Here is an 18,052-nt window from a genome sequence, read left to right on the forward strand (position 1 = left end):
ATAGATACATTTGTCGCTTTCAAAGCCTGTTTAGCAAACTTGTCTGCCAACTCATTACCAACCATACCTACATGAGCCGGAACCCAAACAAACTTTACATGCGTCCCACCATTTTGAATACTATGCAGCAACGTCAATATCTCACACACAATATCAGACCTTTCACATGAGTTACCTGATTTAAAATTTTCTAAGGCTGACAACGAGTCTGAGCATATAGCTACTCTTATCGGTTTACTTTGCTCTACCCACTGCAAGGCCATCACAATAGCTATCAACTCTGCTGAAAACACTGATAAATGATCCGAAACTCTTGCAGAAAACTTAATATCAAACTCTGGTATCACATATGCAATTGCCACTTTCCCTGTATCTGGTTGCTTTGACCCATCAGTAAAAATGTGCACATACCCATAATAGTTATCCACATACCTCATAGCCATTTGTCCACTATCCCCTTATAGTTTTTTATCTTTTCATGCAAAGTTATATCAGCATCTGGAACCGGTAGCAGCCACGGCGGATGCGGTGGATAGACTACAGATGGACCAAATTCAAAATGTTCTACAGCCGCTTGCTTTACCTTTTCATGTATACTTGCACTAAACGTCTCTCTTTACTTTTTGCCTGCTCCCATGTTGATATGAGGACACTTTTAGTTGGATGGTCTTCCACATGTCCTTTTAGATGAACAAAATATGATAGTGACATTTGCAGTCGTCTCAACTCAAATGGCATTTCCCCTACTTCAACCTGGAGCGCTGATATAGGGGAGGTTCTCATTGCTCCTGAACATATCCGGAGGGCTGAACCCTGAATAACATCAAGCTTCTTTAATTCAGACTTTGCAGCAGACCCATAAGCCACGCACCCGAAATCAACAATAGATCTAATTAATCCCACATATAATCTTTTCATTGAAGTCATATCTGCTCCCCACTCCTTATTGCACAAGCATCTAATTATATTAATGACTTTTTTACACTTGCTAACTACCTTTTCCACATGATTATGCCAGGTAAGCTTGGAATCAAAAAGCATACCTAAAAATCTCACACATTTTACTCTTTCTAAATCTCTACCATACAATTGCAACGTAAACCTTTCTTCAATTTTTTTTTTAAACGAGAAAAACACTACCTTGGTTTTCTCAACAGAGAACCTGAATCCCCATTTCCCAGCCCATTCTTCTACACAGTCGATAGCATTTTGCAATTTTCTAACAATGAATTGAACATTTACCCCTTTTCCAGAGAGCGCCATCATCTGCAAACAATGATTTACCTATATCATAATCAAGTGTATCATATATATCATTTATCATAATAGAGAACAAAATTGGTGAGATAACACTTCCTTGGGGTACACCATTTTCCACAAAAACACAATCAGAGAAGCTACTATTTATCCTCACCTGAATTTGCCTATTGCTCAAAAAAAAAAAAAATCCTTAATCCAGCAATACATTTTCCCGTCTATTCCAAGCCTTCGGATTTTAATTAACACACCATCCTTCCAAAGCATATCATACGCTTTTTTCCATATCAAAAATATAGCAGCTACTACTTTTTACATACTTGGGCCTTTCTTATATCACTCTCCAATTTAATAACTGGATCCATAATTGACCTTCCTTTCCTGAAGCCGCTTTGGAACGACGTTATCAAATTTCGAGACTCAACAAAAAAAGTCAGTCTCTCCACAATCATTCTCTCCATTATCTTACCTAGGTGGGATGACAAAGCAATTGGTCTATAGTTAGAAGTCACAGTAGGATCTTTCCCTGGCTTTTTAATTGGAATAATAACAGCCATCTTCCAGCTCTTTGGAATTTTTCCTTGTTCCCATACCTTATTGATTAACTCCAATACAGTATGAAGAGCTTCGTTACCGAGATGCTTCAACATTGCATAACTTATTCGATCTTTTCCCGTAGCTGTTACCTTCGCCTTGCTCACAGCCTTCTTTAGTTCACCTAGTGAAAAACTTGCATTCAAACTATCATCTCGATCCTCTACATTTTCTAAAAGATATTGGTACTGTCTTTTTGTTGCCTCTCTTTTATGTCTTTCATCTTCAGTTAAGTTAAAACTACTATGAACATTAGCTATATCTTTGACCATTAATGCTGCTTTATCTCCATCCTCCACTGCCATAGTCTCACCATTCTTAAGGACTGGATAACTCCAAGATTTCCGCACCCCACTCATTTTTTTAACAACTCTCCACACATCATTTACGGAGGTTTGTCATCCTATAGTATTACAATACTTTATCCAGTAATTCTTTTTTACTTTCCTAATTACTTTCCTCACCTTAGCCTGCTCTCTTTTATAATCCATATACTTTTGAAAGCTTAAACTATTTTTAAACTCTTTAAACGCTTTATTCCTACTGCTTATTGCTTGAGTGCAGTCACTTGTCCACCATGGTACCAATTTCCGCCTCGTACTTCCCGGCCTCGACTCGGCAATAGAAGCACTTGCAGCTTCCACCATAGCTACACTAATATTTTCTGCAAATTCATCTACATCATCTATCACCTCAACCTGACCCATATTCCTATCACTTAAAACTGTAAACATTATCCAATCAGCTTTATTAAAATTCCATCTTTCAGAGAAACTCTGATTTACATTGCAGCTAATATTACCCATCCTACATAAAATTGGATAATGGTCGCTTCCAATCGTTGTCTCACTATAAACTTCCCATATTATTTGACCTGCAAGGAACTGAGAAACTAAAGTCAGATCCAATACAGACTGTACGTTCACCCCAATACGAGTAGGTGACCCATCATTTAAACAAACCAACACTTTCCTATCCATAAGTTCTTCTAAAACCAAACCATTATGATCCGTTCTATCCCCTCCCCACAGAGAACTATGTGCGTTAAAATCTCCTAACCATATTACTTTGCCACTTTCTTGCCCTTCAACCTGCTCCAGTGCATCAATATCAAGTCTTTTACAGGGATTATAAAAATTTACAATATTTAAACTACCATTATCACACCAAACCTCAGTAACTAAATACTCTAAGCCTTCACCCTTACCTAAAACTCTGTAGGGAACCCCCACCTTACTTAAAAGTAGCACAACCACCCCCACTACTATCCTATCACTTCTTTCACACACATAACCATTTAAAACCAAATTTAGATGAGGTTTCAGCCATGTCTCAACAATGCAAATAATCTCAGGTTTAATCTCTAATTCAGAGATAAATCTCTTGAGCTCTTGCCCATTTGCCACCAAACTTCTAGCATTCCACTGTAGAAAATACATTTTATTTTGTTTTGTTTTTTTGTTTTTTTTTTTTTCTTTTCTTTTCCCTCCTTCCCTTCCTTTTCTTCCTTTTAAGTCTTAGCTTGTAAAATCAACGTAGGCAACTGTGAGACAGGCTGTGATAGGGATGTTGGTTTCTCAGATTTATCTCTGTGCTGGAGTTCTTCATAAATGCTCTCCCACGTAATGTCTTTGATACCCAGATACCTATTTGCACTTTTAACCACAATAGCTGTCTTCTCAGACCTGTGTCTTGCTTGCGACGTACAATTTATAACTTCCGCAATAAAGCACAGAAACTCTTTCTTCTTAACAATCAGGAATTCCTCATCAACAACTGCGGCTTTAGCAGCTCTTGCTGTCTGTCTCACTAGAACTGGCTCAGCTTGAAATCTCTTAGCTGCCTCAGCATAAGACAACCTTCCTTCAGTCCTCATATGCTGGATTTCAACTGCTCTCTTTCTGGTTTCACACTCCCTGTACCCAACACTATGCGCTCCCCCACAATTAACACATTTCTCTTGCACCCCAGTTCCACATGTACCATAGACATGCTCTCCGCCACAGCGTCCACATGTTTGAGTGCCTTTGCAATAAGCAGCTATGTAACCATATTTCTGGCATTTAAAACACCTCAACGGAGGGGGCACATACATCCTTACATTGAAGTTCATATATCCGACAGTGACATATTTAGGCAGCTCTTCCCCTTGAAACTCCACTAATACTGAAAGACTATCAACCTTCTCTCCAGACCTCCACATTTTAAGCCTCTTCAGGCTAGTCGCACGTCCTCCTTCAATGCTATCCTTTAGCTTTCCCAAATCCTCTTTTATAGGAATACCATAGATAACTCCCCTACACACCACTCCTGCTGCCAATTTTTCCTTCACCTCAATAACTTCTTTTTTGCAAACATTCTTCAGCTTTAAGGCTTTCAATTGCTGGCCCTCGTCTTGACACACTATCATCAAATCACCATCAAACTGAACTCTAGCTCTGACTATCTCACCCACCTTCTCGCGGAAAAACTTAGTGAGAGCCACAGGCCCCACTGACTTAATATCATGACCCTCTTTGAACTTTACCAGCACTTTCAGTCCTTCCTGATCTATTTTCTGCCTCACCACTTGCTCATTCACGTCGTCTGACTCGCTAAGCCCCCTCTTCTTTTGAGGATTTATCATACTACGTTCATCTTCGTCCATACTATCTTCACTCGCCATCAACGGTCTCCCAACCCTGCCACAGTGTGATCATACACAATTTTCTTAAAGCAAATGTGAATCCACTGAGCGTTTGAAAAGGAATTTCTATCCTCGAAACGTGCTCGAGTTGCTCCGTCCACGTCAGCCACAACCTCGACACAGCGTCTAAGCGTCTTCTGCAGCCTTCCTGGAAAGCTCCTAAAGCTTAGTTCCATATAAATGCACGGATAATTTGTTGCTTTGTCGTTAGTGAAAAAAAATATTGACCTTCTAGTTGAAAAAGGAGCCTAATATAAGAAGGCAAGGCAAGGCAGCTTTATTTATATAGCACATTTCAGCAACAGGACAATTCAAAGTGCTTTACATAAAACATGAAGAGCAGTTAGAAAACAATTAAAAACAATTTAAAAGACAAGAATACATTTTATAGTGCAGTATAAGAATTTAAAGAACTGAGAGATAAAATATGCGAATATAGAGCAGTTAAAACAGTTAAAGATATAAAAGCAGATAAAATAGGTTAATTAAAGAAAGGACCAATATGTCAGACATCTCAAGCAGTTCGGTGCATATCTCTGGTTCATCTCACCAACAATGGGTCCAGATGCTTCACATGGAGGTTTCATTCCCCATAGTTACACAAGCTTTAGTATACTCTCTTTTTCAATGCAGTCGTCACCACAAGACTTAGTTCTTTTCTTCGGCAAACCTTGCAAAACCCGGAACGGTCTCCAGACCGTCTCTAATAGTCAGGAAACGTGCTAGTTTCGTAGACTATTTTATTCTTAATTTAATAGTTTCTCAGACTATTTCTGTTCAATTGTAATTGTTTTGGTCTTCAGACCCTTTTGTTAGTTATCAAACTAACTTTGTTGACAGTCCACAGCCTGTTTATTCTGTAATCTATTGTTGCACCCGTATCAAAGAAATAATCAGAAATATGTCCGTTTCTGCAAAATCTCACTGGAATAATCATAAATTCAATTTTATTAATTGATTTAACTATAACCCCAAATAACAGAGAGATAAAATATGTGAATAAAAGTTACAGTGCAGTATAAGAAATTAAACATTAAAGAGCAGTTATAGATTGTCATACAGTGTCTTCAGTATAAAAAATTATACGAATTTAAAGAAAGAGCAGTTAAAACAGTTAAACATATAAAAGCAGATAAAATAGATTTAAAGAAAGGCAACATCAATGGTCTCCGTGAACCATCACCTTATCGTGGTGGAGAGGTTTGTGTGTCTCTGTGAACCTGAGGGCTGTGTTGTCTGGAGCTTTGTGCTCCTGGTAGGGTCTCCCAAGGCAAAGTGGTCTCAGGTGAGGGGCCAGACAAAGAATGGTTCAAAAACCCCAATGAAAAAGCTAAGCAGAGATGGAGTGACCCTGCCCGGAGGAAGCCCAGCCAGGCCCAGACGGTGGGCTCGCCGGCGAAGCGCCTGGTGGCCGGGTTTGCCACGGAGCCCGGCCGGGCACAGCCCGAACAAGCTACGTGGCAACTCCCTCTCCATCCCATGGGCCCACCACCTGTGGGAGGAACCGTTGGGGTCGGGTGCGATGCCACATGGGTGGCAGTGAAGGTCAGGGGCCTCGACGGACCAGACCCGGGCAGCAGACGCTGGCTCTGGGGACGTGGAACGTCACCTCTCTGTGGGGAAGGAGCCGGAACTGGTGCGGGAGGTGGAGCGCCACCGTTAGATCTGGTGGGGCTTACCTCACGCACAGTCTTGGTTCTGGAACCATACTCCTGGATAGGGGTTGGACTCTTTTCTTCTCCGGAGTTGCCCAGGGTGTGAGGCGCCGGGCGGGTGTGGGGATACTCACAAGCCCCCGGCTGGCGCCGCTGTGTTGGAGTTTACCCCAGTGGACGAGAGGGTCGCCTCCCTACGCCTGCGGGTTGTGGGGGGGAAAACTCTGACTGTTGTTTGTGCATATGCACCAAACAGGAGTTCGGAGTATTCGGCCTTCTTGGAGACCTTGACTGGAGTCCTGCATGGGGCTCCAGTGGGGGACTCCATTGTTCTGCTGGGGGACTTCAACGCACACGTGGGCAATGATGGAGACACCTGGAGAGGCGTGATTGGGAGGAACGGCCTCCCTGATCTAAACCAGAGTGGTTGTTTGTTGTTGGACTTCTGTGCTAGTCATGGATTGTCTATAACGAACACCATGTTCGAACATAGGGATGCTCATAAGTGTACCTGGTACCAGAGCACCCTAGGCCGAAGGTCAATGATCGATTTCATAATCGTTTCATCTGATCTGAGGCCGTATGTTTTGGACACTGGGTGAAGAGAGGGGCAGAGCTGTCAACCGATCACCATCTGGTGGTGAGTTGGGTCAGAGGGTGGGGAAGACTCTGGACAGACCTGGTAAGCCCAAACGTGTAGTGCGGGTAAATTGGGAACGTTTGGAGGAGGCCCTGTCCAACAGACTTTCAACTCACACCTCCGGGAGCTTTTCATCCCTGTGGAGGCTGGGGGCATTGAACCCGAGTGGACAATGTTCAAAGTTTCCATTGCTGAAGCTGCAGCGAGGAGCTGTGGTCTTAGGGTCTTAGGTGCCTCAAGGGGCGGTAACCCACGAACACCGTGGTGGACAACGGTGGTCAGGGAAGCCGTCCGACTGAAGAAGGAGTCTTTCCGGGATATGTTATCCCGGAGGACTCCGGAGGCAGTTGCAGGGTACCGAAGGGGCCGGGGCTGCAGCCTCTGCCGTGAAAGAGGCAAAGCAGCGGGTGTGGGAGAAGTTTGGAGAAGACATGGAGAAGGACTTTCGGTCGGCACCAAAGTGCTTCTGGAAAACTGTTCGCCACCTCAGGAGGGGAAGGGGAACCATCCAAGCTGTGTACAGTAAGGATGGGACACTGTTGACCTCAACTGAGGAGGTAATAGGGCGGTGGAAGGAGCACTTTGCAGAACTCCTGAATCCGACTAATACGCCCTCTGTTAGAGGCAGAGCTGGAGGATAATGGGGGATTGTCGTCGATTTCCCAGGCGGAAGTCACTGATGTAGTCAAACAACTACACAGTGGCAAAGCCCCGGGATTGATGAGATCCGTCCAGAAATGCTCAAGGCTCTGGGTGTGGAGGGGCTGTCCTGGTTGACACGCCTTTTCAACATTGCGTGGAAGTCTGGGACGGTGCCAAAGGAGTGGCAGACTGGGGTGGTGGTTCCCCTTTTTAAAAAGGGGACCAGAGGGTGTGTGCCAATTATAGGGGTATCACACTTCTCAGCCTCCCTGGTAAAGTCTACTCCAAGGTGCTGGAAAGGAGGGTTCGCCAATAGTCGAACCTCGGGTTGAGGAGGAACAATGCGGATTCCGTCCTGGTCGTGGAACAACGGACCAGCTCTTCACTCTCGCAAGGATCCTGGAGGGAGCCTGGGAGTATGCCCAACCGGTCTACATGTGTTTTGTGGATTTGGAGAAGGCGTATGACCGGGTCCCCGGGAGATACTGTGGGAGGTGCTGGGGAGTATGGGGTGAGGGGGTCTCTTCTCAGGGCCATCCAATCTCTGTACAACCAAAGCGAGAGCTGTGTCCGGGTTCTCGGTAGTAAGTCGGACTCTTTTCAGGTGAGGGTTGGCCTCCGCCAGGGCTCGCTTTGTCACCAATCCTGTTTGTAGTATTTATGGACAGGATATCGAGGCGTAGTCGGGTGGGGAGGGGTTGCAGTTTGGTGGGCTGGGGATCTCATCGCTGCTCTTTGCAGATGATGTGGTCCTGATGGCATCATCGGCCTGCGACCTTCAGCACTCACTGGATCGGGTTCGCAACCGAGTGTGAAGCGGTTGGGATGAGGATCAGCACCTCTAAATCTGAGGCCATGGTTCTCAGCAGGAAGCCGATGGAATGCCTTCTCCAGGTAGGGAATGAGTCCTTACCCCAAGTGAAGGAGTTCAAGTATCTTGGGGTTGTGTTCGCGAGTGAGGGGACAATGGAGCGGGAGATTGGTCGGAGAATCGGCGCAGCGGGTGCGGTATTGCATTCAATCTATCGCACCGTTGTGACGAAAAGAGAGCTTAGCCAGAAGGCAAAGCTCTCGATCTACCGGTCAGTTTTCGTTCCTACCCTCACCTATGGTCATGAAGGCTGGGTCATGACCGAAAGAACGAGATCCAGGGTACAAGCGGCTGAAATGGGTTTCCTCAGGAGGGTGGCTGGCGTCTCCCTTAGAGATAGGGTGAGAAGCTCACTCATCCGTGAGGAGCTCGGAGAGCCCGCTGCTCCTTTGCGTCGAAAAGGAGCCAGTTGAGGTGGTTCGGGCATCTGGTAAGGATGCCCCCTGGGCGCCTCCCTAGGGAGGTGTTCCAGGCACGTCCAGCTGGGAGGAGGCCTCGGGGAAGACCCAGGACTAGGTGGAGGGATTATATCTCCAACCTGGCCTGGGAACGCCTCGATCCCCAGTCGGAGCTGGTTAATGTTGCTCGGGAAAGGGAAGTTTGGGGTCCCCTGCTGGAGCTGCTCCCCAATGGATGGAACATCAAAAAGAGATAGGTCTTCAGCCTTGATTTAAAAGAACTGAGAGTTGCAGCGGACCTGCAAACTAGACCTATGGAGCCGTACATTCACATTTGGAGATTCACACTTTTTGACTGGCGAGATGGTAGCGCCCGGAAACATCTGCTAAAGTAAGTCGTTCAAAACCTTTCGTTTCCGATCTAATTATACTTTTAAACTAAAGTTTGACTTGGTTACATTCACAAAAACACCCTAGATTGCATTTTGGTGAGAGTTACGCTTTAAACAATATTGCATCGTCTTTGACAGCGGGCTTTTCAATCCGCCTTTCGAGTGTGGCCATTTTTAACAACTATAAACACCTTTGCATTCCAACATGGTTGGAAAACAAACCAGTTATTTTCTAGTATAACCCAACACTTAGTCTTGTTGGGGTTATGGCCATCCCTCTCCAGAGCCCAGCAGGTATCAATAGTCCCATTTTTTCAATAATTTGTATGCACAAATTAGTAATTTTCACCCTCCAATCATTTCCTGCATACCATCTAATAACCTTTAAATTGCTAAAGCCAACAAATTACTTAATGTGGCTTCAGCTGCTCTTCCTCATATAGTTTTGATGCTGCATTGGATGCTTCCACATGGATAATGCAGAGCAAAATAGAAGGGTACAATCTAAATCAGTCACATAGGATTAATACTATTTTGATTTTGGGAAAGATATGTGTATATACTTTTTTATACGATTTTGGTTGTTTAAATCAATATATTATCTTTGATACCCTTTACATGTGTTTTATAGTGTAACATTATATTTTATTTTATTTAACATTATTATAGTGTAATTGAGGCCCCGTCCACACGTACCAAAACGATCTTTTTTTTACCCGTCTTCCCTGGATTCGTTTCAAGAATAGTTTCGTCCAAACGAATCCACTTGTAAATGACTCAATACGCTACTTCATATTCCAGGCCTATAGGCGGCGCTGTTTCTGCTACAGACATTCACAAAAAACGGAGAAGAGCATAGTCACTTCCACTTCCCATCATAACATGACTTGCTAGATTATAATTTTCTCTTAATACGTCCGTGGACTATAATAACTTTCACCACTGCTCATTTTATAAAGGCCGCCGCAAGAAAATGTCTTTGTTTACGTTGTATAATGTGCTGTTGCTTTTTATTTTGCATGATTGCAGCGTTCTAGCAGCGCGCTAACGTTAGCGCGCTAACGTTCGCTAGCTCTAACATCGGCAGAGTCAAACAAACATCAATGATCCATGAATGATGTATTTTTAATAATCTATACGTTGTTCTTGCAGTAGCCTTTCTACAATAAACCGTGGTAAAAGTTACTATAATCCGTTCAAGGAGTTGATAAGCAGACAGATTAGCTAGCTAGTTGATAAATTATCTACTTCCACTTTATAAACAGATAGCCATAGCAGCTAACGTTAAGGTTACGTCAATGGTTACTTCGCTGCTGGAGCAGTCAGCTACTTTAGCGTTGTTTAACGTTAGCAATATATCTTGTGTAGAATCCAGAGGGAAGGGTCAGGGAGCAGAGACAGTGTTTAGATCAGTGGTTCTCAAACTTTTTTGGTCATTCCCCACTTTGGACAAGGTGGAATTTTCAAGCCCCACCTGCCCCCATCGGCCCAACACAATGCTAATGAAATACGCAACAAGCTTAAACTGTTCCAATTTATTGAACAACTAGTATCAGTATAAACAAGTTGTATCTAAATACAAACTAACAATCTACATCCAATAACAGCGAGTTCAAAAATAAAGAAAATAAAATTACAGCTGTGTTAAAATTTGTATCAAGTTCAAAAATAGAAAATAAATATAAGTGCCACTTTGCAATCTGTTAAAAAAAGAAAAGAAGAGAAATCCATTTGGCAAGTGAGGTCTGTTTATCCCTGCATTAGTGGCTGCAATGAGCCTGTTTTGCATCGGACAATTTCTCAAACTGGGGTTGCAGGCTTGATACTGCCACTCTCAAGTCATGCTCAATGTTCAGCTGAGATCTGTACTTTGTTTTCAGTGAAGCAACAGCTGAAAATCCCATCTCACAGAGATATGATGTGGCATAATAACATAATATAATCCAATAAAATAAGATATATTACACTGCATAATAATCAATACTTTTGGTACTTTAAGTACAGTATATTTAACTTAAGGACAATGTTGAATGCAGGACTTGTAACTGACAAGTAATTTGTAACTCTACAACACAGTTTTTTCTACTTTTACTGAAATACATGATGTGAGTAAGTCTTCCACCTCTGGAGATCACCAACAACAGTCGTGCATGAATAGCTGCAGCTGTGTTTAACACTGAAAACACACAGCTCAGTACAGCATTTACTCAGGGCTCTTAAGTTTTAAGGACAGGCTGTGACAAATTTTGTTGAGGAAGTAACCTCCTTAAATGTGCATATGACAATTATTCACCTCAATGATAAATTCATTAATTTTAATGAATTAATAGACCCCTGGACTGTAATATTTCAGATGTGTTTTGAGCAAGATTTCTGCTAATGTTCAAAACTTTGTGCACATTCAAAATATATCTGTGTTCTCTGAGATTTGGAGGAGTCGTGATATTTGGAGAAAAATAAAGTACCTCAAAAAAAACCTATAAAATAATCTACCTGCATCATAGTCTGCTGTGCGTTACGTGATTGCTGTGCTGATACGGTAGATCTCAGACCTTCTGACAGACTCAGAGCCCTGTTTGGGAACGTTTAGGGAAGTGTCTGTACGCTGCTCTATGCTTTTTTCTCATTGGTTGTTGCGTTAAATCTTACCCAGATACAAAAGTGCTATTTTCTGATTGGCTATTGTATATGTATAGCCCCTTTCTATTTTTTTGATTGATTGATAAGTGGCAGGCTTGACTAAGAGCTCCAGGGGAGCCACGCTTGATTCCTGTCAGTTCCATAGTGAGAGCGGCGCACCAGAAAACTTCTGGGCGCTGCAGAATATTAAATATGTTATAAATAGTTTTTCCGCGTGAGAAATACAATGTGTGGCGGGAGTGCGTGACAGTCACGCTCAATGTGTGACACTTGAGAGCCCTGGTTTACTTGCAGCTCTGCTACAGTAGCAGCGAACCGTTAACGTTACCTGCCGGTCACATGGTCTCTAAACAGTCGGCTCACAGTGAAGTCCTGCACGGATCAACAGATGTTAGAGTCCGGCGGCTGCTCGCTCTGTTTGTTATAAGACGCACCGAGCAGATTAATAGAGCAGCTCGGTGTTTGACTAGCTAATAATCCGTTAGCCTGTTATCTTGAGCTTTGTCTGAAGGCGCTGAGTGGCCAGCCAGGCTCGACACACCGACACATTCCGCACATCCTCCGATCAGTTTAACCGCTATTTTGTTACGGTATGAGCCTAATCCTAGGGAATGCAAAACATATAAGACCTTTGCAACGAAATCCAAGACTTTGTATACCAAATTCAAGGCTTTTAAGGCCTTAATTTGAGACGATCAAATGTAAGACTTTTTCAATGCTTTTAAGACCCCGCGGGTCCCCTGACACACACACACACACACACACACACACACACACACTCTCTAGTCTAGTGGAGGTCTTGCTCCTGATTCCGGGAGATTTGATCTCATTTGCGGGCGTCAAGGAGCCACTATCAATATGCGGGAGACTCCCGGAACTTCCTGGACAGTTGGGATTTCTGGATAAAGATATAAAGGCATAAAAAGGAAATTTACTCCAGTTTGGCGCGCCCCACCTGTCACGTCTCTATTCCCCACCAGTGGGGCGCGCCCCACACTTTGAGAACCGCTGGTTTAGATGAAGTGAGCTGGTTTAACCACGGAGATGGGACATGCTCGCTTAGCTTCACCGCAGTTGTGTGCGTCAGCGGCCGTGGGAGAGGGTGTAAAAGAGGGGTGTGGCGATGACATCATCGATACGGATCCGTATTCACCATCCATATGAAGCCAAACGAGATTTCGGATTTTTTCACCCTGAGACCTGGTTTCAAAAAAAGTGCGTTTTCAGGCAGTGCGTTTGCAGGATTTGTCTGGACGGTCGGCCCAAACTATGCAAAACATGTGCGTTTCCACAAAAAAACGTTTCCGTGTGGACGGCCCCTGAGTCAAGGAAACAAATTAAGTTAATTTTTAACAAGATAACACAGGCAGCTGTAAAGCTCTCAGTTTGGCCATAGTTAAATAAAGACCCAGAGGGAGGCAGCTCCAAGCATGCAAACCGCAGCAGCTATCAGTGTTACTCGCTTTTCATTCACGGCGTTCAACCGGTATGGTGAAGGATGACCCGCCAACCGAAAAGCTACAAAGCGTTCAGTATATAACAACGGCAACAAAATAACCGTGACTATGAGTGTGGAGGCAGCCAAGCCGCTACCCTACCTGTAGCACAGCAAAACACCTCACGGAGCGAGCCTCCCGGAAGTGTAGAGGACTTCCGTCACCAACGAGCAAGAGAGGGCAGAATGGGGACAACTAGCTGCTTTTATACCGGGCCCTTAGCCAGTGATTGGTCAAAAGAGCGCCAGGTACTGTAGTTAGGAGTTCAACTCATACTGCTACACAGAGATTGTACTATATTCAGTTTGGCATTAATGCCAGAACAGTGTATTTATCAGAGCTATGGAGTCACAGTCATGCTCAAGAAAAAGGCCAATGTGTAAAAACAAACTGAAAAATTAAATATAGAGCATTGATTACTTTTTCATTCAATGAAATAACTTTAACAAACACGTTTAATTATCACTTTGTTCTTGACAAAGCCACAGAGAACATAGTATTTCAGTGCCAGAAAAAATGTTTCATCCCTGATGCCATAAATGAGAGGACTCAGACATCTTGGAGCAAGATACAATGTAATGTAATTAAAGTGCCTGACATTAATGTATAACATGACATTAATATGGAATATCGCAGCTTCTATGAATGGACACCACAGCTGGATGAGACAGAGCATCAGCTGGAAACCACGAAGAATTACCGTTCTGAGCCGTTTCCATGATGACTTTTTGTTCTCTCCTGATGCAGATTTGGCCACTTTCATTATTTTAACATAACAGAATATAATAGTAATATACATAATTAAGAAGTAAAACTGACACACAGCTGACCTAAGATGTTCCTGCCATCTGTACAAAATGAATATCTCAACAGAGCATGCACTGTATTGTGTGTAAAAGCTAAGAGAGGCTGATGAAAAGAAGATGGAGAGAACAACAATACAGGGTGCAGAGCTGAGGCCGTGAATGATGAGGATGCTGTGAATAGCACTGCGAGAGGAGCACAGCTCTCCATGGCGCAGGGGCATGCAAATAGCCACGTAGCGCTCCAGGGTCATTGCTGTCAGAGTTACTGGGGTGACAAAAATGTACAGAGACAAAACGATATATATAATTATACACAACCACATTGGCATGGTAAAATGAAAATAGCTGCAGATGAACAACATATTTGTTAGAATCAAGATCAGAGAATCAGACAGTAATGTATTGGCAAATAAGATGTAGCGCATGCTTGTGTAGAAGAAATCCCTCATAAAAAAGGTTGTGATCAGCGACAAGTTAACGCAAAGGAAAAGGGCAATAAAACCCTGAAATATAATCACCTGTTTACTGATCTTTTGCATTAAGGATTCACCACCAACCAGTGAGTTATTATCAGCCATATTTCAAAGTTGTGATTAAATACACAAGGATAAAGACAGAGCCAAAATCAAGTAATCATGCATCAATATCTAATAACTGATGTCTTATCTAATCTAATAGTTATACTATGTCTGTCAAAACAACTTATAATAGTTGTAACTGGTGGATTTGACTTTGACCAGAATATTGTATAGTATTGTACACTCATAAAACCCAACAGGTAAAAAAGATCCTTCTGTGTTCAAACCTTCCCAGCACTGACATCATGGCTCACAGTTAGAGAGAGAAATGTTTTCTGCTGAGCTCTGTGCAGTCTTCTGATAGAAACTTTATATTTGGTAGTAGAGCACAAGGGGAACAACAACACATTTAGTTTTGCGCCACAGTGAAAATGTCGTCATAACTACGCATGGTGATGCTCCTCATACTGTGTTCAATTAGATACACTAAGTGCTGGGAGCTATTTTTGATTGTTATCAGTATTTGGGCTTTTTTACTTTGTTTTTAGCTACTGTGCAACACAATAGTACTATTGTGACACACACCTACAGTATAAAATGTCTGACTAATAAAAAAATCAGACATTGTACTTTGTAACACTTTTCTTTACACCCTATCGTTCGAACAATTATTAAATATGTTTCTGCACACTTTGATGCAGTTGTCAGCACATATAGAGATGTATTTATATACTTTTAATAGTATTACGTATCAAGTATGACAGTAAGTACTTAGAACGGATTTTACTTTGATAGATCTTAGCGCTGAAATATATTGTATGAGCTTTTTGGCTTTGCACTGCACTGTGGTGAAGGATGAGCCTGTTCAACTCTTTTGCTTGATGACTCCGCTCTGCCAACGCATTGGCCTCATTGAAATGAATGAGGACACAGTGCTATTGTTGCTGTAAGCCCAGCCTCAATGTACCCGCTTGTTGGGCTGTACAAATGCATGAGAAGTTTAAAAAGGTGGAGAATGATGTAACTCATACACTTAACTTATCAAAAGTTGCACCTATGATTATTAATTTGGCCAACACTGCAATCTAAAATGTCAGTCTGAGACAAGACATTCCAGCTAGGGGCGCAACTAGCTGCAGCTGCTAACAACCTTGGTGTGTTGGGCTGGCATCTCGGCTAAACCTGCCCCCCCACATCATCTAAGACTGGAGGAAAAGTCATGGAGTCACCAGACCCTCTAGGACTGGGGTCTTTAACGTTTTTTAGGCCAAGGAGCCCATAGCTGAAAAAGAGACGGAGTAGGGCCCCTACTACATATATTGTATAAAATTAAGTTGCATATTAAACTGGGCCTTCAATAACTTGTAGGGAGGCCTAGAGCCTTTAGACATACTTTTTTTATGGTGCATACAATACTAATACAATACGCCAGTGCTGTCTCGTCTTGCCATTATTATCATTAACAAATTTAGCAATTCTGTACTGCAATTTCTTGTCAATGTCAGCAGACACATCATATAGTAATATATCTGAGATAAGATAATAGTGGCAGATATATTGGCCTAACAGATGCATCGGTCACGCTCCAGTATGTGTGTCTCTACGGCTGCCACCAGTGTCATCTGTCATGCATAAACACACTCACACACACACACACACACACACACACACACACACACACACACACACACACACACACACACACACACACACACACACACACACACACACACACACACACACACACACACACACACTTTTATGGTATCACTTTACTGCACAACAGTTCTGACAGTACAGTATGTGATCCTGTACTGTCACCAACTTCTGATAGTTAACTTTGAGATGCCATGAGGGGATATGTTCAATGTTCAATGTTCAATTTATTTATAAAGCACATATTACAGTTTTTGTCCATTGCTTGAACACTACAGACCCATGCTTAGACTAAAGTAACACAACTTGAAGCTTTTGTTACCATACCTCAAACACATGTACCCATACCTTAAACAAAAGCTCTGCTTGGCACTCTAGTTGCAATTCTGCAACACACTTACTCCTTTATGCAACACACTTGGTCCTGCATACTACACTCTATTTCATACAGAAGACACTTCGTTCAAAAATGAAATCTCAGGGTGCCATTTGGAAAACACATGTATCCAAAATACAAAACACATTGGGTAATTGCAACCACTCAAATACACACCTAAACTTGCACTTACTTGCAAAACTGAACACCAATCAGCCAGCTAATAAAAGCCCTCAGTTTAGCCATTTCAAGAACTTTGCAAGCATGGATGGAGGGAGAGCAAGAGGCAGAGGTAGAGCAAGAGGAAGAGGAGGAGGAGGATAAGGTCAAGGTCAAGGTTCGAAGAGGACCCCTATTTCTGATGATATAAAGCAACTTTGGTGGACCATGTCATCAACCATGGCCTGACTATGAGGGAAGCTGGGCAGAGAGTCCACCCACATCACACTTCACAATGGCATCTGTAATAAGAACATTCTGACTAGAAAACAGGTATGTCTTCACCTCTCTACCTTCTACTCTGCTCAGATGGTATTTACATTACTGTACTACAGTATATCACATTACCACATCACGTGTACAGGGTATCGCATGGTGCTAATGCTCCTTTTGCAGCCAAAGTGGTAGTTTTTGTGAAACATACCATGATTACTTATATTGAGATGTTTCAGTACAGTGGATGATACAGTATATAAAGTAAAGTACTGTAAGAAAAAGAAGCAGACCGATGAAAATTTGTGGTTGTATTTCTCTAGAATGACTAGAAGACCTTCTGGGGGAGGACGCCAACGCCTGTTCACACAACAGCAGGAACTTGCCGTTGTGGACCTAGTGAGGACAGACAATGGCATCCGTCTCCACCAGCTACGACAGAAAATACTTGCAGACAGGCAAGTGTTCAACAACATAAACCATGTGAGAATCACCACCATCAGACGCATCTTGGGAAAACACAACATCACCATGAAGCAGCTCTACAGGGTCCCCATTTGAGAGGAACAGTGTCCGGGTCAAAGGACTTCCAGCTGAATATGTACGGGTAAGTATAACTGTCCTTTACATTTACAATACAGTATTGGTGAAATCCAGTGGCAGCTGAATATGTACCATCTCAGTACCACATGGATCCATTCGGAGAGCTACACAGGTACCTGTGTGATGGGGTGAGGGTTCTGTATGTGTAGCACTGTAGTACAGTACTATGTTAGTTTTTTTGTTACTGAGAATCTTGGCCATGGATGGAGCTGCACAGCCTCATGAATTCATTTTCATTGATGAAGCTGGATTCGACCTGAGCAAAACAAGATGAGGGGGTCGTAATGTAATTGGCCACAGGGCAACTGTGCACGTCCCGGGGCAGCACGGGGGTAATATCACATTATGTGCCGCCATAAGCCTTCGAGGGCTTCTGCATCACCATGCAAA

The 18,052-nt window shown here is 42.9% G+C and overlaps 1 protein-coding gene across 1 annotated transcript; it reads right to left on the minus strand.

The window, feature by feature from the left end:
- Positions 1-13,713: 13,713 nt before the first annotated feature.
- Positions 13,714-14,655, minus strand: LOC114551974 (odorant receptor 131-2-like). The gene has a single exon (XM_028572738.1). It carries the CDS (start codon positions 14,653-14,655, stop codon positions 13,714-13,716), a length of 942 nt encoding a protein of 313 aa, XP_028428539.1.
- Positions 14,656-18,052: the final 3,397 nt, after the last annotated feature.

The sequence above is a fragment of the Perca flavescens genome, chromosome 3, assembly GCF_004354835.1.
Source record: "Perca flavescens isolate YP-PL-M2 chromosome 3, PFLA_1.0, whole genome shotgun sequence".
Classification (NCBI taxonomy): domain Eukaryota; kingdom Metazoa; phylum Chordata; class Actinopteri; order Perciformes; family Percidae; genus Perca; species Perca flavescens.